This window comes from Suncus etruscus, chromosome 18 (assembly GCF_024139225.1).
Source record: "Suncus etruscus isolate mSunEtr1 chromosome 18, mSunEtr1.pri.cur, whole genome shotgun sequence".
In the NCBI taxonomy this organism is placed as follows: domain Eukaryota; kingdom Metazoa; phylum Chordata; class Mammalia; order Eulipotyphla; family Soricidae; genus Suncus; species Suncus etruscus.
This window is the reverse complement of record NC_064865.1, coordinates 15,562,587-15,584,300: the sequence shown is the minus strand read 5'-3', so window position 1 is coordinate 15,584,300 and position 21,714 is coordinate 15,562,587. Positions and strand designations below refer to the sequence as shown.

The 21,714-nt window shown below is 35.6% G+C and overlaps 1 protein-coding gene and 1 non-coding gene across 2 annotated transcripts in view; one reads left to right on the top strand and one right to left on the bottom strand.

Annotated features, from left to right (window-relative positions):
• Window positions 1-12,586, top strand: part of CD2AP (CD2 associated protein) — a 97,752-nt gene extending 85,166 nt beyond the window's left edge. The window contains exons 14-18 of the mRNA XM_049765364.1: window positions 5,347-5,459; window positions 6,667-6,765; window positions 9,946-10,127; window positions 10,485-10,548; window positions 11,923-12,586. Of these exons, the coding sequence (XP_049621321.1) occupies window positions 5,347-5,459; window positions 6,667-6,765; window positions 9,946-10,127; window positions 10,485-10,548; window positions 11,923-11,964 (500 nt within the window). The 3' untranslated portion in view covers window positions 11,965-12,586. The remainder of the gene's footprint in view (window positions 1-5,346; window positions 5,460-6,666; window positions 6,766-9,945; window positions 10,128-10,484; window positions 10,549-11,922) is intronic.
• LOC125996735 (U6 spliceosomal RNA) lies at window positions 11,150-11,256 on the bottom strand. The gene has a single exon (XR_007491417.1). It is a non-coding gene; the product is annotated as a U6 spliceosomal RNA (small nuclear RNA).
• Window positions 12,587-21,714: the final 9,128 nt, after the last annotated feature.

Genomic DNA, 21,714 nt, shown 5'->3' with positions numbered 1-21,714 from the left:
ACTTATGTTCAGGGCTCAACTCAGGATCTAATTTGCTTCTTTTTATTAGATTAGGTTTAAGTTCTTGAGTTATAAAGGTTTTTATTTATCTTCGGTGGCGTGTGATGGTGGTGTGATGTGTTGGGCCACACACAGTGGTGCTCAGTACCTACTTCTGGCTCTGAGTAGATCACTCTGTGATGTTTCAGCAACCATAAGCAATACCTGTAATCAAATGGGATTGATTGCAAGCTAGGCAAGTACCCTATCTGTTGTATCTATTATTCTGGCCCCATAAAAGTTTTTTTAAACCACTTTAATATGCTGACCCCTTGAAAAAATTCATAAGTTCTAAATGTCATCTCAAATTTGACTTTTAAGAATGAGACATAATTTATAGTTTTACCCATTTGAGATATAAAATATTTAATGGTATATGAATTTTCTTACATAAATTTTATATTTGAAACAAGATAATGTTAATATCTTATAAGATAGAAGTGAAAATGTAATTTTTTGTTTGCTTGTTTTTTGGGCCACACCTGACATTACTCAGGCTCTGCACTAAGAAATCACTCTTGGCAGGATCAGGGGACCATATGGGTTGCTAGGGATCAAACCTAGGTTCGTCCCAGATTGGCAGTGTGCAAGGCAAATGCCATACCTATCTACTGCTGTTCTATCACTTTAGACCCAGAAAATGTAATGTTATTAAAATGTGATTTTAAAAATTATTAGCTGATTGATAATTCTTTTAATATGTTTTCTTACTTAATAGTGGAATGGTCCATAATATCTACTTTTTTGAAAATTTGATATGAAAATTGTTATTTCTGAAAGTTGGAGTGATAGTTTTGTAGGTAGGGCTCTTTGCACATAGCGAACTTGGGTTTTATTTCGCTCCTGTGAACTAGTCAGTACTAATTCATAGTACAGTAATTCTAGAATACCATCAGGTATGACCCAAAACAAAAATATTATTTTTTCATCCTCTCCTTTATTGATAATCTTATTTCATTCTTTTTATTTTATCTCTGTAGGATATAAATATCAAATTCTACTCTTAGATATATTCCTATTTAGAAAGCTGTATATATATACACATATATATCCTATTTAGAAAACTATATATATGATGCATACTGTATCTGTCTTGTATCTGTAATAAAAAACATTCCTAGGATGATAAATGTTTTTTAAATTTCTCCAGTTACATTATTAAATAGTCTAAGACAATAACTACAAATTGCACTATACTAAACTGTGTTCTACTTTTCTCATAAACAGTATTATCAGAAATTGGACTAATAAAATAGCTACTGGTGATTATAGTAAATTTTCTAAAAGATGAATTTTTTGGTTTAGGGCCATACCTGACAGTGCTCAGGGTTTATTTCTGGCTCTGTGCTCAAGAATCACTCCTGGCGGGCTCCAGGGACCATATGGGATGCCAGGGATTGAACCCAGGTCAACCATGTGCAGGGCAAATGCTCTACTCACTGTACTATTGCCCCAGCCCCAAAGTGAAATTGTTTTATAGTTTCAGAATACAGTAAATCTCCAATTAACTTTGTCAGTAGATTCCTGGAAACTGCCATTTTCTTTTTTGATTTTTTGGCCCAAAAATTTTGCTTAGAGATTTCTCCAGACTGCACTCAGGAATTACTCCTGGCAGTAATGGTATGCTGGGGATTGAATCTGGGCCAGCATGTCTTCATTGCTGTACTATCTCTCCAGCTTCCACTTTCTTTTTGTTTTTGTTTTTGGGCTATTCCCAACAGTGCTAAGGAGTTATTCCTGATTCTGCACTCATGTATCCCTCCTGCTAGTACTCAAATGACCATATAGAGTACCAGGGATCAAAACTGGATTGGTTGCATGCAAATTAACTGCCCAAACTACTGTACTGTTTATTACTCTGGTTCTGGAAACTGTCACTGATAGGTTAATTAATATAAGCCAAAGTGAAATTTCTGCAATATATTTCTGGTACCAAACGTGTAGAAAAAGAAAAGAACAGCTTGGAGCACACATACAAGCACACATACACCCAACTGGCATCCCAGCTACTCTTAGATATATTCCTATTTAGAAAGCTGTGTGTATAGAAAACTCCATATGTGTATGTACAGCCTACACAGGTAGAATAACATTCCCTACTTGCTACTCTCTTCAACTTTCAGCTAATTTGCATATCTTGGTGAAAAAAACTGGTATTGGGTGAACATGACAATTTCTCATAGGTAGTGATGTCTACTGGTAATTTTTCCTTCCTTTTTAGTTTCATTGAGACTTTGTTATAGATACTGTAATAGTAACACTCTTTTAGAGCCCCAAGAAAGCACAGAGGATGAAGTATTTATTAAGATAGCATTTTATTCTTGATTTTTTTCCTCTGAGATATTTTTTCATCTAAAAGTCTGAATTGTTAATATTTTAATTATTTGATGGTAATTAACCTGTTTTTGTTAGAATTGCTTTTCTAACATTTCTTACAGGTCAGAATTTTTTAGTAAAATCCTTAGCTATTAAATAGAAGACATAAAATGTGAGCTTGTATACTTTAACCTATGATAAAACACATCATACCCAAAATGTAGGAGATGCTTGGGAAATAAATATAAAAATTAAAATTTTTGTTTTCTAATAATTTCTTTGAAACAGTAGCTATTTTCAGTTTTATATTGGATTGTACATATATGAGATAAAACTTAGAAATATTTTTTCCTTTATAACAGAATTAATGTCTTATTGTAATTACTGTTACATGTTGAAGCCAAAAATTTTAACTGCAAGGCAGTTTAATTTTAAGTACATGAAGTTGTTGATAAATTTCTCTGGCTTCCAAATAAATTTGAACACTAAAACACTAAGAATTTGTTTGATATTAAATGAGTAGTGAAAAGGTTACCTTAATTTATTGATACCATAGCTTTCCTTTTGAAAGACAAATTTAAAATTTATGCATATCTTTGTAAGCATAGGTAAATATTGAAGTGGTAACTATTCGCTCTACAACTGTTTCTTTTTCTTGCTTTGTAAAATAATTTTTCGTTTATAGTCTTTTTTTCCTCGACATTCCTATCCTTGACTTTTCTTTCCAGATTTTGTTTCCTAGCCTGTTTGCCATGTTTCCCTTCTTACGTGTCAGGAATTTATCCTACTTTCTTCATTTTGGTAAGATTGACAATTTATTTAAAAAAAGTGAAAATAGTATATTCAATATAAATAGGTGGTGCACAGTTATTTTTCTTTATAACTTTACTAAACAGTTTAAATGTTTGTCTGTTTATTCTAACCTTCTTGGTTTTCCATTTTATAAAACAAAGAGAATTTTCTTAAACTCCTTATTAAAGATACTCTTGATCAAAAACGTGTAAATTGATAATCTTAAAAATCAGCTTATTTTTTCCCCAAATTGATACTCTTTATAATTTCATAGACAATACGTAGAAATGTAAATGGCAGAATGGCAGTGTGTTGTAAGAGTTAATGATTGTCATGTCTTGTAAATTCATTATTATCCTAGAAGTATGCAACCATATCATGAGACCAATTTGTGCACACTTTGATTTTACTAACCTGATGACTTAAATGGAGAACCTGAGAGAGTTTGAGAATAGCAAAATTATCTTGGTATTGTAACCCTAAACTGGATTCACAGAAGGCACTTTTAAGAGCATGATGTGTTATTTTATAAAATTACATTTTGTTCACTTCCAATTTATTTTGATCTCTTCCTTTGTTTTTCTGTTTTCTTCCTTTTCTTTCTGCAAGTTGCTTAAATATGCATTTGAAAATAATCTCAATAGGCCAAAGTTATTGAATTACTACTTAGGTCTTTTAGGGAGATAGGAGGCAAGTTGTCAGTAAATAACCCAAGCAAATTTTGGCCCATCGATGGACAGTATATTTTCAGCATGTTTATTTTGTTTATATTTAACAGACAAAATGAGATTTATGTATTTAATCTCAAGGTTTCATGTTACAGAAATCATTTTTTAAATTAAAACCATTGTATTTCTTACTATGCTTCATTTTATTTTATAATTAGAGACAATTACCGAGTGAGTTAAAATAGATAAGAAACAAAATTCATTATGTTGATAATTGTAATAGTAGCCTTTTGACTAGGTCCAAATGAGAATTCTAACAAAGTAATATAAAAATTAACAGAGACCTGTAAATATTTTTGTTTTTATACATGTACAATAGAAACAATATTTCTTTCTGCCTTAAATTTGTGTTCTTGGTCCTTTAAAATTTAATTTTTTCTTAAATATTTTGTATACAAAATTGATTAATAAATTTTAGGCAGTGTAAATAAGGTGCTTTTAGGCTTTTGTTTTTGTTTAGAAAACATGAGAGATAACATGACTAAGTTGCATTATCTAAATAGTTGCCAGAAAACATCAAAAACATCCAGGCAAATGATAATATGAAGTTTGACTATTTCTGAAAGGATATTCGGTGCCTTTTAGGATATCTTGTCTATGATTAATATTCCTAGTTTGAAATTTAGACTAATTGGTGATTATATTAAGTCCCTGGAGTCACTCATCTGATGTTCGTGATTAAAGATCAGTTTCTTGGAGCCGGAGAGTTAGCATGGAGGTAGGGCATTTGCCTTGCATGCAGAAGAATGGTGGCTCGAATCCTGGCATCCCATATGGCCCCCTGAGCCTGCCGGGAGTGATTTCTGAGCGTAGAGCCAGGACTAACCCCTGAGTCCTGCCGGGTGTGACCCAAAAACCAAAAAAAGAAAAAAAAAATCAGTTTCTTGAATCATCTGTAAAATGTAAAGGTGTATACAGTTGTTTCAGAGATAAGGGATGCCCATATTTATTTTTAAACCCAAGTTGTTGGGTTAAATGTCAGCCAGACTTTGATGTTAGAAAAATAGAGCAATTCTCCTAAGTATTAAATTTGTCTTAGATTTATAAACATTCTTATCATTCCTAAACATGGTAATATCTAAGTAAATGTACAGTGAACAAATGATTTGAGTCCCAACTGTAATTAACTATACTCATACTTACATAAGACATAACATTCATACTTTTATTTTGTTGCAAAAAATATTTGGGAAGCAGCAGTATCCCAGTCCTCAAGGTTTGAACATTGTAAAACTATATTATTAACAAGGTCTTAGGTTATGAAATGTGTTTCATAAAGGGTTTGTTTTCAAAGGATGAGTGTTGTTTTCCAAATGCATATGAAAAGCATGGGTTAACTTGTGAGTCCCAGTGGTAATTTTAATTTATAGTTTAAGAATCAGAAACATGCTTTTTACTTTGATAAATTTGTAAATTTGATAAATTTTTGATAAATTGTCATTTTCTCAGATTAATTTAATTTTATTTGTAGATATTGTTAATTTTGATGACATAGCTTCCTCTGAAAATTTGCAACATCTCACTGCAAATAGACCGAAGATGCCTGGAAGAAGATTGCCTGGGCGCTTCAATGGGGGACATTCTGTAAGTTAAACTTAATGACCTAAGACAGAGACTTTAACAATCCAAAACCTTTCTAAATTCTTAATCTTTCCACCTTTTAAAAAAATCAGTGTTTAGAATTTAGAAGATGGCAAATTGTTGTATTTAAGGAAAGAGGTGTGTTCAATTCAATAGGGCTTAGGAAAGAAGGTTCCAGAATCAGAAGTCAAATGTTGTCCTCTGTAATTTAACCATCCAACAAGTAAGGACCCCTTCTCTCCCTCCCCCTTTCCCTTCTCTCTCTCCTTCACTCCCCCCCCCACCTCTCTCCCTCCCTTCCTCTTCCTTTGTCTCCCATCTTCTCCCTGTCCCTCTCTGCCCCTCTGCTCCCCTCCCGTTTTTGGATTATGGGGTTACTCCTGCCTCTGCACTCAGACTGCGGACTCAGGACACCATGTGAGATGCTGGGGATCGAAACCAGGTTGGTCACTTGCAAGGGAAACGTTTTCTGCTATCTGGTCCTAAGTTAGACTTTTTTGGGCTTTTTTTGTTTTTGGGTCACACCTGGTGACGCTCAGGGGTTACTCCTGGCTGTGCGCTCAGAAATCACTCCTGGCCTGGGGGGCCATATGGGATGCTGGGGGATCGAACCGCGTTCAGTCCTAGGTTAGCACATGCAAGGCAACTTACTGCTTGTGCCACTGCTCCAGCCCCTAAGTTAGACATTTTGTTTTTTGGTTTTTGTTTTTTTGTTTTTGGGTCACACCGGACAGCACTCGGGCTGCTCCTGGCTCTACGCTCAGAAGTCGCCCCTGGCAGGCTCGGGACCATATGGGATGCCGGGATTGGAACCACCAACCTTCTACATGCCTTACCTCCATGCTATCTCTCTGGCCCTAGTTAGACATTTTTTTAGTGTGACATATATAATGAGTATATTCTCCTCTCCCTCATTCTTGGTATCTGTAATTTCTTTTTATGTCTTCTGCATATTGCTTAGGATATTGGTAATATAGTAATACTACTCTCATAAGTATTTAATATTGTGCTGCTTTTAAAGTTTTATAATGAAGGAAAACATGTTTCTGAAACAGAAAAACTTAAAAGCATATGTGCTATTCAGCTTGAATAGATGTAATGTTAACAATAATAAAATATTTTATAACAGAAGCTGCTTAAGAAAGCGATGAATTAACTTAAAACCTTTTCTATCTTTTTTTTGTGTGTGTCTTGATTTAAAAAAATTAAGCCAACTCAAAGCCCAGAAAAAATCCTGAAATTACCAAAAGAAGATAGTGCCAATATAAAGCCATCTGAATTAAAAAAAGATTCGAGCTACTCTCCAAAGGTGAAGTATATTTTGGTCTAACATGTAGATTTATGTTATTCATAGAATTCATTGTAGTGAAATTTCAAGAAATTTCTTCTGCCAAGAAGAAAAGTAATTCTTGCCAAAACTGAGTTAAGTTTGTTCCACTATTCTTTCACACTATTCTGAAATCTTTTTTATTAAGAGTTCTTTATGATAACAAATTATTTTATGAGTAATATAAATATAATTTAAATTTAAATATAATTTGATTTTTGGGTCACACCCTGCAGCACTCAGGGGTTACTCCTGGCTCAACGCTCAGAAATTCCTTCTGGCAGGTTTGGGGGACCATTTGGGACGCCGGGATTCGAACCACAATCTTTTGGCATGCAAGGTTAACAAATGCCTTACCTCCATGCTTTCTCTCCGGCACCAATTTGATATTTTTGAGGGGGGAAGAGGGCTGGACTACATCTGGCTGAGTTTAGTAATTACTCCTGCCTTTGTGCTTAGGAGACCTCGTATTGTTGAGAATCAAACTCCGGTCAAACTCCAGGGCACGTGCCTTACCAGCTATCTTCTCTCTGTGCTCTAATAAATTTCATATTTTAAGGCACAGGTATTAACAGTGGTTTAAATTTCTTATTAAACATAAGGTTTTTTTGTTGTTGTTGTTTTTTGTTTTTTGTTTTTTTGTTTTTTGTTTTTTTGCTTTTGTTTTGAACCAAACTCAGAAGCTACTCTTGGCTATGTTCAGGAGACCTTTTATGGGGGGTTGCAGCTGATACATCTGTGCTAAGGAATTACTCCTGGCAGCCTCGGGGGCCATATGGGATGCTTGGTATTGCACCTAGGTCAGTTGCACCTACTGTACTATCTCTGATCTCTTAGGAGATACTTTGATGCCAGACCTTTTAGTGCCAGATCTCCACTGTGCAAAGTGTTCAGTCAGCCTGTGGAGTGTCCTCTTGCACTTCAGAAAATATGACCCCTCTTTCTACTCCCTTTACCCTTTGTTGTTATGGTTGTTGTGCATGACCAGGGGTTATGCATACTCCTCGTTATACCGCTTGCCTATTTTTAAAATTATGATGCTCCCATATCTCTGCTCACTGGGGCTCACACAACAGGCTACAGTGCTTACTCAACTGTGGTGTGGTTCTTTACTCCTGCAGTTCGGAACTTGTATTTGTGCATGGTGGAAGATGTTGTGGTGTTTACACATCTTCGCAGATTTCCCTGGGAATCATCATAACTGTTTCATATGTTTGTACATATGTGGCTGTGATCCAACTGGAGATTGCTTTGCATTGCATAAAATCAGTTGTGCTTCTGGGTATTGTAGAGAGAACTGTCAAGATACTCTCTGGGGCACAGGAGATTTAAACACATGGCCATTGATATACTTGGAATTCAAATTATTCTAAGCATCAACATAAAGAAATTTTTTTTTTTTTTTTTTTTTTTTTGGTTTTTGGGCCACACCTGGCATTGCTCAGGGGTTACTCCTGGCTGTCTGCTCAGAAATAGCTCCTGGCAGGCACGGGGGACCATATGGGACACCGGGATTCGAACCAACCACCTTTGGTCCTGGATCGGCTGCTTGCAAGGCAAACACCGCAGTGCTATCTCTCCGGGCCCCATAAAGAATTTTTAACTTAGAACTTTTTATTTTTTGCTCTTTGAGGTGTCAATAGTTACAGAAACACTAGTTAAAATTTTAGGCACACAGCGCTACAGTATTCTACCCATCACTCGTGCCAGGGTTCCTCTACTGCTATCAAGTCCTTTTTCATCTGTTTTCTCATTTCTGCCCAAAATTTGCAGACTCAATTCTGAAGGCCGAATCTCTGGGTTTGTTTTTTTTTTTTTTTTGTCTCTTTTATTTGTTTCTTTATATTCTAAATGAATTAGATCATCTTGAAATTTCTCTTTCTCTTTTTTAACTCACTTCACGTAGAATGACATCCCTCTGATTTCATTCAGATTGCAACAGACTGCAAAATTTCACCTTTCTTATATTAGGAAGTATTCTCTTACATACATACACCACAGTTTTCTTTAAAAATAATTCCTTAAAATATTTAAAGCACCATATTTTACAAAGTGATTCATAGTTGATATTTAGACATAGAATATTCCAACACCAATCCACAATGTCAACTTCTGTCTACCAATATTCCCAGGTTTTCACCCCACAACCCCCACAACACACATACCCTGCCATCTTAACAGGCACTTTCTAAAGTGGGTCTCACAATTTCACTGTTGTTGACTGTGTTTTATATATTTAGCTTTATTGTTCCTTAACGTCACTGATGTACCTGAACCTGAATTACCTCCTCTTCTTTATACGATTTCTTTCCTTCTCCTCCCCTATATTCTGAGGCCAAGAGTGATCTAGGCACCTCCCTTTATTCCCTCTATTTAACCTCCCTTTTGAATACTCATCTAGTTATTCAAAATACCATTTATAAGTGATACCATCCTGGATTTATCCTTGTGGCTTAACTTGATTTAAAGTGATATTTTCCAGTTCCATCTACGTTGCAGCAAATAGCATGATTTCATTGTCCTTTGTTGTGTTTGATTGTTTACATCTTCATGATCACATTCCTCTGTCGTTGGACATCTAGGTTGATTCCAAATTTTAGTGATTATGCTGAATGGTACAATGAAGAATAGTGTGCATGCATACTGTGGATGACTTTTTCTGTCCTGGGGATAAATATCCATAAGTGGAATTGCTGGCTTATATAGCAGCTCAATTCTGAGCTTAACTATTGTTAATAATAGTTATATAATGAGGATCAACATATCTTAATAATTCTGGCATATTCTTGATTTTTATGTATTTTATGAGACAAGCTATTCTTATAAAAAAGATCAACGGCTTGTTTTGGTTTCGTTTGGTTTTTGGATCACACCTAGAGGTATTCTGTCTGTACTTATTCTTGGCTCTGTGCACAGAGAATGCCCCTAGCATGGTTTAGTAGACCATAATTAGTGCTGGGCTTGAACCTAGGTCAGTAGCATGCATACTGTTCCAGCTCCATGCAAGGTAGGTGCCCCAACTCCTCTACTATTGCTCTGTTCCTCTTTAATTTGCTGTTTGTACTGAAATAGTTTATTGTCTTATTTTTAGGAATTTTGCATTTAAGTAATAAATACAAATTAAAATATCTATAAATAAATTTAAAAAACTTTGTTTTTCAGTCATCTGTGTACCTCTCAACACCTTCAGTTACTTCTAAACCAACTGTGACTGGAACTGTAAATCCATTAGAAACCAAAGTTAAAGGAGAAGTAGATGGTGGAGAAAAATATTCCCTGACTGAACTTAGAGCTCAGGTTTTTGAATTACTGTGTATTGTAGAAACACTGAAAAAAGATCATGGGTAAGTAGCCTTTACTTTTTTCGTTGAGTACTGTTTAATATATGAAAAGTTCCATCCCTGCTGTGACTTGTTTTGATTGAGTTTTTTCTCAATTATTTGGACTCTAGAATGTCTTCTGGAAAAAGCATGACAGCTAAAAACAAATGCTTTTAAAGACCCATAAATAATTTTTAAATTGTTTTATATTCACTTGAAAATTTCTTTACCACAGATTTGAAATAGTCCTGAGTTTTTAACTGTCATTAATTAGAGAATTAGAAACTTGAAGATGATAATCAACTTTCTTTTATGGTTTTTCTCTGTTCTGGAATGTCAAGTTCATTAAAAGCTTAATGGAAACATGATTTTTTTTTTAAGGAAAGAACTGGAAAAACTACGAAAGGATTTAGAAGAAGAGAAGGCAATGAGGAGTAATCTAGAGGTAATAAATTTTAACTTAGCACCAAGATTTTAGTCAGCATAAACTAGATGTTTTTTGTTTTTTGTTTTTTTTGGGGTGGGGGGGGCAAGTGGTTGGTTGGTTCTATAAGAGAGAATGCTGTCTACTTTGGCTGAATACTCCCTGAAGCTTGGAAGTTATTTAATTAATCACTTTACTCCCTTTAACATTCCGTTATTTATTAGACAAATATTTTTTGAGCACTTAACTTTTTATAGGTAGTGCATAAGAATATGTTCACGAGTAAAACAAACTTGGTTGTCTAGTGTCTTGTAAAAAAATTAAAGACATTTTCTGTTGTTTTATTTTTTTTAATTTTTTATTATAAATATTTAGGCACCATGATTACAAGCATGTTTGTAGTGACCATTGCTTCCTCCTTGAGCTATAAGTTGTCTTTGTTTGTCTTTTATGGGTTTACTTGGTTAGATTTCTCAAAAAATGTCATAATTTTCACTCTTGACAATTAGTTTTTTTTAATAACTTTTCCCAGTCATAATTGACTTGTGGTTTCACTTGTCTTTATTTTTTTATTTCTGCATATCTCCGATTTTGTCTTGAATTTTTTTTTTTATTTTCATTTAAAAATATGGAACGCTTCATGAATTTGCATGTCATCCTTGCGCAGGGTCCATGCTAATCTTCTCTGTATGGCTCGAATTTTAGTATATGTTCTGTGGAAGTGAGCACTGTCTTGGCTTTTTTTAAAAGAGGCTTTCTGGTACTATAATATTTGCATTTTTTGTTGTTGTTGTTGTTTTCTTTGGGGCCAAACCCAGAGGTTCTCAGGGCTCTGCACTCGGGAATTCACTACTGGTCAGGATAGGATGCTGGGCATCTAACCTGGGTCAGCTCTGTGGAAGGCAAATGCCCTACCCACTGTACTCTCTCGGGTTTCATGTGATCATTTCCCAAAATATGAAAAGTGGTCACTTGAGCTTTTATAAAGTCAGGATTATACAGTCTTAAATTATATTGAGGCAATGATTAAAAGCCCTAAGTACTAATGAACATAAATGTGCCCCAAAAGAGAACCTGCCTGCATTGGAAAGGATCTTGAATTAAAATCTGGAAAGCTGAAAGTATGATCTTATCTATGTGACTTAGGACAACAACAACAAAAAAATCATCAAAATTTAGCTAATTTAGGGGTGGAGCTATAGCACAGAGGTAGGGTGTTTGCCTCGCACAGTATGGATCTAGGATGTACATATGGTCCCCCTAGCCAGGAGCTATTTCTGAGTGCATAGCCAGGAAACCCCTGAGTGTCACAGGGTGTGGCCCAAAAAGCAAAAAAAAAAAAAAAAAAAGTAATTTACTTGTTTTAAATATAAACATTTAATCTTTATATTTTAGGTGGAAATAGAGAAGCTGAAGAAATCAATTCTGCCTTCATGAAGTGTTATGCACCCAGTATTCTTAATGTTCAAGGGACTTCTGAAGAAACAGAACACTATGAACTTCGACTGACTTAATACTTAAAAAGAATGACAAATACTGATGTTATAAATATTAATAGATGAACTATGAGATCTATAGAAAAGTGGAGGGAGGTTGGATTTAAAAAAAATATATATATATATATATTGTTTTTGCCAATATGAAAAAAGAGGCCTTCTTATGTGCTGGGATCGCATTTTTTTTCCAGTTTGCTTGGAAATACTACTGAATCTGTATAAAAAGGAAAGTTCACACTATTTTTTTTTATTGAAACTTGTATTATTTTTTAAAGAGATCTATGCTATAAATATGGTGATATCTTTGCAAATAATCTGTAAAATATTCTATTTGAGAGTGACAAAGCTTTATAGTCACTACTTTTTCCCATAATACATACAGGATCTAAACTTAGTGTGTATATATATTATACATACATACATATATTCTTTTAGCTTCTTTCCAAGATTACACTGTTGTGCCTGTTTGATTGCAATGCTGTTTATACTCTGGATGATGAAAGAGGGAGCTCCTAGCTATATACCAGATTATTCAACCATGTATATCTAATGAAATAAAATAATTTCAATTTTTAAACTATTTTATATTGCTTGCACTATAGGCTTTGTAAAAGGAATTTAGTTAAAATGGATTGAAAAATACATTAGGGAAAATGTGAGTTATATTTTAAAATCATCAGATCTTAAAAACAAAAAAATTTAAATTTAATCTTTAACTAGTGCCTAGAAACCACAGCACATAGGATACGCAGATACCAGCCTTATTTCTGTACTTTCCTGCTTATTTTACAGATTTCAAATATTACTCAATATTTTCTGATCTTACGATTTATTCTTCATCCCCCCTCCTCTGATTTTTTAATTTAATGCCATTTGGGAAACTAAGCTTAAGATTTTAAATTCATTTTGATATTTTATACTTTGACCAAGATATCATCATGTAAAGAACTCAGGTTTTATATTCTGGTGATCTTTTGGGCTTTCATTTTTTTTTAGGAATGTTGGCATACAGTGTGATATACCTTATAAGTATAGTTGTCCTTATGCATTGTCAGAAAATTTTCTTTTAGTTATTTAGGAACAGTCAAATGTTTTTAAATGTCCTATCTAAAATACATCTAAAAATGTGGATTTCTATTACTAGTGAAAAATTTTAACTTGAAAGGAAAGAAATTAACTTGAAAGAAATTAGAATGAGAGCTCATCATCTCAAGTGGCTTTCAGTTTTTGAATACCAACTCTTGCTTCCTTTTTTTTTTTAATCAGAGTCAAATTTTTTCCTTTAAGTTTGAATTGTAGATTACCATGATTGTCTTTCATTAAAAAAATAAATATTCCTAATATTTTAAATTAAAGAATTGAAGTAGAAGATAATACAAATTCTGATGTACACACTTTTTACATGTTTTTAAACATTTTTTTTTGTGCAGTTAACTCTTGCTCTGTGTGTTTCTGACCATACCTGGCATTGCTCAGGGTTTACTCCTGTTCCTGCTCTCAGGATTCTCTCCTGGCTGTGTTTGGGGGACCACAGGGGATACTGCGGATCAAACGCAGGTTGTCCACATGCAAGGCAAGAGTGTTTGGAGATAGAGTTTAGTAATAGGTCTTTGGAAAACCTTGGGTTCAGTCTTGGGCACCACCAAAAAAGACAAAACCAAAGCACACTTTTTGGATTGTAATAATTAGATGAATGCTGAACTGAACCAAGTCTTTTCATCCTGTTGTTTTTTTTAATTTATGATTTTTTTTTATTATTTTAGGTATTGTGCATTGTACCCTGGGACTTACAAATGCTTGGCAAATTGCTTTACCACTGAGTTATATATTTCTGACCACTTTTATTGTTTGTAATTGACTTTTTAAATGAATAGTTAAATAAAATATACCAGATTTTAATGAAGCTTCTTAGGTAGAAATTAAAAGTGCATTTAAAAAATTGTCCTCTAGCTCTTTCACCAGGAAATTAAATTAGCTCTGCTAATAATTGTGTGTGTGTAGTGGGGGGGGATGTTATTCTCAGCAGATTTTAGGTTGTTTTGAACCTAAAAGTTCTGCCATATTTTCTCACTTAGGCATAAAACCAAAGATGGTCATGAGTACCTAAAAGCATTTAGTTGATTTGTAAATTCCTTAAACTAAAAAAGTAATTGCAGTACTGTATAGTTTTTTTTCCTTTGACCAACTAGAAAAGAAAACCAAACTAATTGAAGGGGGGAAAGTTATTATTTAATCTAGCAATTTAACAGTGTTTGCTCTTGATAGAAATTTAATTTTAGAGTCATAAAGCTGATATTGAAGAATGATGTGTAAAACAATGATAACTCTTCTATGGGTGTAAATCATTGATTCTTTCTATGAGTGATCATATATATGACAGTCTAGCAGTGAAGAGCAAGAAATCTGTCATCGCCAAACTCTTTGTGAATGTATTGTTAAAATTTGCCTGTTTGAAACTAACACGACATCTTTTTCATTGTTTTTCAATAGTAAGCGTATTTTTGTGAGGGTTTATGTCCATCTGTCCATCTCTGACCACTAAGACTAAAGCTGTTACCTCTTTATATAAATTAAGTCTAAGAAAGAGAATGGAATAGCAAGTTTCTCTTTTTTATGCTTCTTAACTGTGATCTCAGAAACGAACTCAAGTGCTCTTTATCTTTGTTGATACACATTTCTATGCTTGCATTTGAACTTGAAATGTATGAACAGAATGACAATCAGTTAAAATCGGAAATGAGAAGTGTTAAAATGTAATGGCCTTATTTTGCTCTAGCAATAAAGTGACCAAGTGCAATGACTTGATTTAATAAAATCATCTTTTAAAAGTTGCTGCTATGAATATTTTTAGCCGTTAAATTTTGTGTTTGTTTTAGCCTGATTTGCCTTCAGTAACTATTATTTACTAGTTGGTGTTCTAACATTCCAGAATAATTATGGTAAACATAGAGAAATTGAAAATCATAGACTCCACTGACTTGTTTACAGGTGCTGTAAAAAATTCCTGCTTATCTCCCATAAAAGGAAAATTAACAATAAAGAATAGTATTGCCAGTTGTGTCATTATTGGTTATTCTGGCGGCATTAAATTTAACTTGAGCTTATTGCATTTTGATAAAATTTGTTTCACATTACTTTGACTTATATCAAACTGAGGAGACAAGATTAGCATTCGACATTTTTGATCTGTACGACATTTAATTAATTTTTGTGACCTGTTTTATCATCTGAAATAGGTATTAATTCCTCTCTCAATTTGAAATGATTTCTATAAACCACCTTATACATAGTATGTTGTAGGATACAGTTTTTTTTTTTAAGGAAGCAAGTTATTTTACTTTATATCTCAAAATCATTGGTGTAGACACACAATGAATTTGAGATGAAAAGAGAAGGTAGAGTAGGTAATAATAGTTCTCTGACCCTGCTTTTGAAAATAGAATCCTTCGAGGCTTTTCTTTGTATTATAATGTTCAAAATGGATTCCCAACCATCTAACAGATTCTATCTCTATTTGGGGGAGGGTGGGGACATACTCTGTAATGCTCCGGATTTATTTTTTGTTTTGCCTTGTTTTGTTTTGGGGCCACATCTGTTGTGCTCAGGGAACACTCCTGACTCTGCACTCAAGAATTAATCAAGCATTAAAAATGCATGCAAGGCTCAGAGATCAGATGGGATTCTGGGGATCAAATCTGGACTGGTTACGTTGGCCTACTTCGGTCTGGCCCACAAGGTTTATTCTTAGTTTTGCTGGGGATTGAGCCCAGGTTGGCTCCCAATCTGTTGAAATTTGTTTAGTTTGAAAACTATAAGCACTGAGCACAAATTAATACAGGCACATAATGCTAAAGATTATAATATATACAGATTATGAAACACTTAATGCTTGAAGGGACATTAGAGATGGCGTGACCCATCTCTGTAGATGATTTTTTTTTCCTGAAAATAAAAATGTCATATATAGCTAATGATACGTTCCATTATGGAAAGAGGTTTTCATTTGGCAACTACTAGGTGGTATACTTACCAGTTAGCATGTGGCTTTTGCTACCTATACTTCTTAGAAACATTTAAAGTTATTAAAACATCAAAAATGATACTAAGTAACAGTTTTGTAATAGAAACAATTATTGACATTTTATGCTTGTTTATAGAAATATTTCTAAATGTTAAATCAGGTATGGCAAAACTTGCCATTGTTACCCATTTCCACTTCCTTGAGATCAAAACAGTAGCCTTAAGGCTCATGTGTTGCCTGGGTACATGGTACCCGGGTAATTGTTGCTGCCATCTCCCATCTTGAGAAGTAACTTTCTGGGCCGGGGAGATAGCATGGAGGTAAGGCATTTGCCTTGCATGCAGAACAACATTGGTTTGAATCCTGGCATCCCATATGTTCCCCCGAGCCTGCCAGGAGTGATTTCTGAGCGTAGAGCCAGGAGTAACCCCTGAGTGCTACCGGGTGTTACCCAAAAACAAAAAAGTGACTTTCATACTGGCTGTGTTTTGGGTCTCTCTCTGCTGCCTGCATCTCCCTCTTGAGATGTGACTTTTTTGACTTTTAATGCTTGGTGTGTACAGAGACCTCTCTGCCGCGTTCTTTTTGAGCACATTGCTCTTATCATTTTCCCTCCGTCTGGTACACACACACACAAACACACAAACACACACGCACGCATGCACGCATGCACACAAAACCTTAATAGACTGAAATAAAGATTTGCAGTGATGCATTGCTCTCGAGGAAATAAGCAGCTTTTTATGATTAAAAATATATCCCAGTTGCTTTGAAATCAAGTGAAGGATGACTTGAAATCTGGTATATGCTTCTCTAGACCTTGATCAAAGGTTCTTCTGATCCTTAGGACAAATCCTACACAAAAAGTAGAGTCTGTGGTAGGGAAGACTAAAAGAAACCACACTTGGCTGAATACCAGGGAGAATACCAAGCCAGATAATAGATGTGTGAGGATATTTTGGGCAACATGGAATTAAAAAATGACAGTTTCCTTCTGTTCTTTCCTGTCTTAGTCTGCAAATAACTGACACCAATACAGGTGTCAGGTGTATGTGCTATACTTGAGTGAATATACAGAAAAGTTCTGAATAATAGCCTTGAATCTTTAAAACAAAATTCCCTTGCCCTCTTTGACGTGATATTTTTCTTAAGTTCTAGAACCATAAAATTTGAAAATCTTAACTTGTCTAAATGCTATAAATAGAACATATAATTTAAATCTTACTGCTAAAATGGCTGCCTAGCTGTTCTTTATTTTATTTTTTACTGCTTTTTAAAAAGTGAAGGGGTCCACCTTATTTTGTGGGGGGTAGGCACCCAGTTGATGGTCAAGGCTTTTATTTCTGCACTCAAGTATCATTCTGGTGACCTCGGGACCATAAGGGATGCTGAACATCAAATGCAGGTCAGCTGCTTGCAAGGTGGTATTATCTCTGCTCCTGCCATTTTTAACTAAAAAAAAAAAAAAAAAAGCCTTTTTTTAAGCCTCGGCGATGTTCAGGGCTTATTTCTGGCAAAGCTTGGGGATCATAGGATGCCAGAGATCAAACCTGTGTTAGTCATGTGCAAGGCAAATGCTCTACCCACTGTATTTTCTCTAGCCCTGCCAAGTATTTTATAAACCCACAGAACATTCAAATACCATAGACTAATTTTTCACTTGTCACCAGGATTTTTTCAATTCTAGAACTAACGAGAAAATACCAGAAGTGAAGACATTTCTCTTGAATGGACCTGCAAACCTCTTCAGTGGTTTGAATTCAGGTCCTCCAAATAATGTCTAGTGTTCTTCTGTGCCTATCCTCCCAGTCAATCTACATGAGATGGGAGCAAAATAAAACAAAGTTCCTTAACTATTAAAATTAAAACTATTGTGCTGTTAAGGAGCTGGATGGAACATTTCCTAAGTGGGTGTGGCTGCGCAATGAATTTGATATCACTACCTTGATTCATTTGTATACACATTACTCCCTACTGGATTTACATGCATCAGTTTGAATGTTTACTAGAACACATTATTATTATTATTTTACACCCATTAGTGCTCGGGCTACATCTGCCTCTGCCTCTGCACTCAGAAATCGCTCCTGGAAGGCTTGGGAGACTCTATGGAATGCTTGGAATAGAACCCCGGCCTGTACTTGATCATCTGCTTACAAGGCAAATGCCCTACTGCTGTACTATTTCTGCAGCCCCAATAAAGTGAATGTTAAAGAATGGAATGCTTATTCTTTAATCGTCTACCTTTTCAAAGATTTAAATTGAAATTATTGCTAGGACCACCAGTATGTAGTTTTTTATAGTCAGGCTTCTAGGGTTATTGTGTTTGACTCATGCTTATTTTTCTTTTGTGCGTATTATTTATGCATTGATTTACAGTACTGTAAACAGCAATATGTTATGCCTACAATATTGACCCATCATATAGTGTTAGTGTTCATCCACCAATGTCTCCAGCTCCTTTCCCATTCCATCCCTTTGGGCAAACTATCCTGCCAAGCCAAATGATTCTAATATACTGTTATCATTACTATTTGGTATATTAATTTCTTTGTTATATGCTAGACATGAGAGAGATGAGAGAAGTCATTCTCCGAATGACTGACTACTCATTCTGATAAACTCCAGTTTTATCTACATAGTGAATTGTGGAATTTCTTTTTTCTTTTTTTTGGGGGGGAGGGAGGGGGGGGAGCCGGCAGCACACCCACAGATCTCAGGACTTATTCCAGACTCTGCTCAAGGATCTCTTCTGGCAAGGCTCAGGGTACTACTATATGGGATGTCAGAGATAGAACCTACCGTAGGTCTTCCATCTACAAGGCAAGCACCATATTTGCTATACTAGTTCTTTGTGTGTGGACGTGGGGATGGGACACAGCAATGCTCAGGGGTTACTCCTGAGTACTCTCAAGAATTACTCATGGCAGTGCTTGGGGGGCCCATATGGAATGCAGGGGATTGAATCTGGGTTGGCTGTGTGCAAGATGCACTCATCCACTATATAGCCCCTGCTGTAAGATTTCTCCCCACACGCGCTTTCTGTTTTTGTTTTGGTTTGATTTGCTTTTTGGGTCACACCCTACAGCACTCAGGGATTACTCCTGGCTCTACGCTCAGAAATCGCTCTTGGCAAGCTTGGGGGACCATATGGGATGCCGGGATTCGAACCACCATCCTGCATGCGAGGCAAATACTTTACCTCCATGCTAACTGGCCCCAGTTTTTGTTATTTTTGATTTTGGAGCCACACCCATTGGTGCTCAGAGGATACTCTGGCCATTACTCTGAAATACCACTGACAATGATCAGGGGACCATAGATGCTGGGGATTGAACCCAGGTCTGCCACATGCAAGACAAGTACCCTACCAGCTATACTATCTTTGGCCCAATGTGCCAGATTCTTTATCCACTGTTCTAGGAAACTTGGGTTGTCTCCAAGTTGTGGTTATTGTGAACATCTCTGGGAATGGACACCAGAATTCAAATATTCTTTCAAATATACTGTTATATATGTATGTGTGTGTGTATATAAGTGTGTGTGTATGTGTATGTATGTATATATACATTTTTTTAATTTGGCATCTTATGTTGCTTGAGATAGTCTGGAAAAGTTCCTGGTGATGGTGGGATTTAACTTTGAATTTATTTCTTCATGCAGACCATGTTTGCTGCAACCATGGTAATAACTAAAAAGGGAGGAGGAAGAAATGGGTTTCTTGATGGTGGGGTAGTACTAGAACTTTGGTAGTAGAGTATATTTATATGTAGAAGTCTCTGAAGTTTTCTAATACTGGTAAATGATGATAACTCAGTGAACAACTATATAAACCCCAAATTATAAAAGATAGGCATCTGGGGCCGGAGAAATAGCATGGAGGAGGTAGGGCGTTTGCCTTTCATGCAGAAGGATGGTGGTTCGAATCCCGGCATCCCATCTGGTCCCCCATGCCTGCTAGGAGCGATTTCTGAGCATAAAGCCAGGAGTAACACCTGAGCACTGCCGGCTGTTACCTTCCCCCCCCAAAAAAAAATCTAAAGAAAATAAATAAAAGATAGGCCCCTGTCAGTGACTGCCAAGTGATATTCTGTGTACTGTGCTTGTACCAAGCACTATTTCAAGTAATCTAATTAAAATATATGCACGTGTCTCAATTTGATGCAAGAGATATGTCTTCTTTCACATATAAGAAAATAGACTCAGAGAAGTTTAAGTGGTTAGGTTAAAGCCATTCAATAGGCTCCACACTCAATCAAGGTGGCTAGACATGAAGACTGGCTTAAAAACAATTTGCTGTTTCAGGGTCATACCTCATGCCATTTGGAGGCTACTCCCAGATCTTACCTGGGAGTCACTCCCAGGGGGGGCAGCATTGCTAGGGTTCAAACTCAGGCAAGACCCCATGCAAAGCTGTACTCAGCTCATGGAACTCTCTAGCCTATACTGTTGATCATACACTGTCACTACATAAATAATGTACAGGAAAGATGAATCATGAATTGATAGTTCTTTTAATCTTAATTTTTTGATTTGTTGTGTAATTCTGTTACCTCAGAGTATTAGATTTTCACATCCACAAGAAAGTGTGTCTAAATAGTAAACTCCTTTGACAGTAATTCCAGAATGTTTATATTTCTCAACGACATGGCAACAGGTATGATTTTTAAAGAGCATTCTTCATTTCTTAAAGTGTGTAGGTCTGGGAGCTGGAGAGATAGCACAGCCAGTGATTAGGGTGTTGGCCTTGTGTGCAGCCAATCTGGGACGAAGATTACTGGCATCCCATATAGTCCCCAAACCTGCCAGGAGCTATTTTGTTTTTTTTTTTTTTATTTAAACAACTTTATTACATACATGATTGTGTTTGGGTTTCAGTCATGTAAAGAACACCACCTATCACCAGTGCAATATTCCCATTACCAATGTCCCAAATCTCCCTCCTCTCCACCCAACCCCCGCCTGTACTCTAGACAGGCTTTTTATTTTCCTCGTACATTCTCATTATTAGGATAGTTCACAACGTAGTTATTTCTTTAACTAAATTCATCCCTGTTTGTGGTGAGCTTCATGAGGTGGGCTGTAAATTCCAGCTCTTTTCCCTTTTGTATCTGAAAGTTATTGCAAGAATGTCTTTCATTTTTCTTAAAACCCATAGATGAGTGAGACCATTCTGCATCTTTCTCTCACTCTCTGACTTATTTCACTCAGCATAATAGATTCCATGTACATCCATGTATAGGAAAATTTCATGACTTCATCTCTCCTGACGGCTGCATAGTATTCCATTGTGTATATGTACCACAGTTTCTTTAGCCATTTATCTGTTGAAGGGTATCTTAGCTGTTTCCAGAGTCTTGTTATGTATGGTAAGTAGTGCTGCAATAAATATAGGTGTAAAGAAGGGATTTTTGTATTATTTTTTTGTGTTCCTAGGGTATATTCCTAGGAATGGTATAGCTGGGTCGAATGGGAGCTTGATTTCCAGTTTTTGGAGGAATCTTCATATTGCTTTCCATAAAGGTTGAACTAGACAGCATTCCCACCAGCAGTGGATAAGAGTTCCTTTCTCTCCACATCCCCGCCAACACTGCTTTTTCTCATTCTTTGTGATATGTGCCAATCTCTGGGGTGTGAGGTGGTACCTCATAGTTGTTTTGATTTGCATCT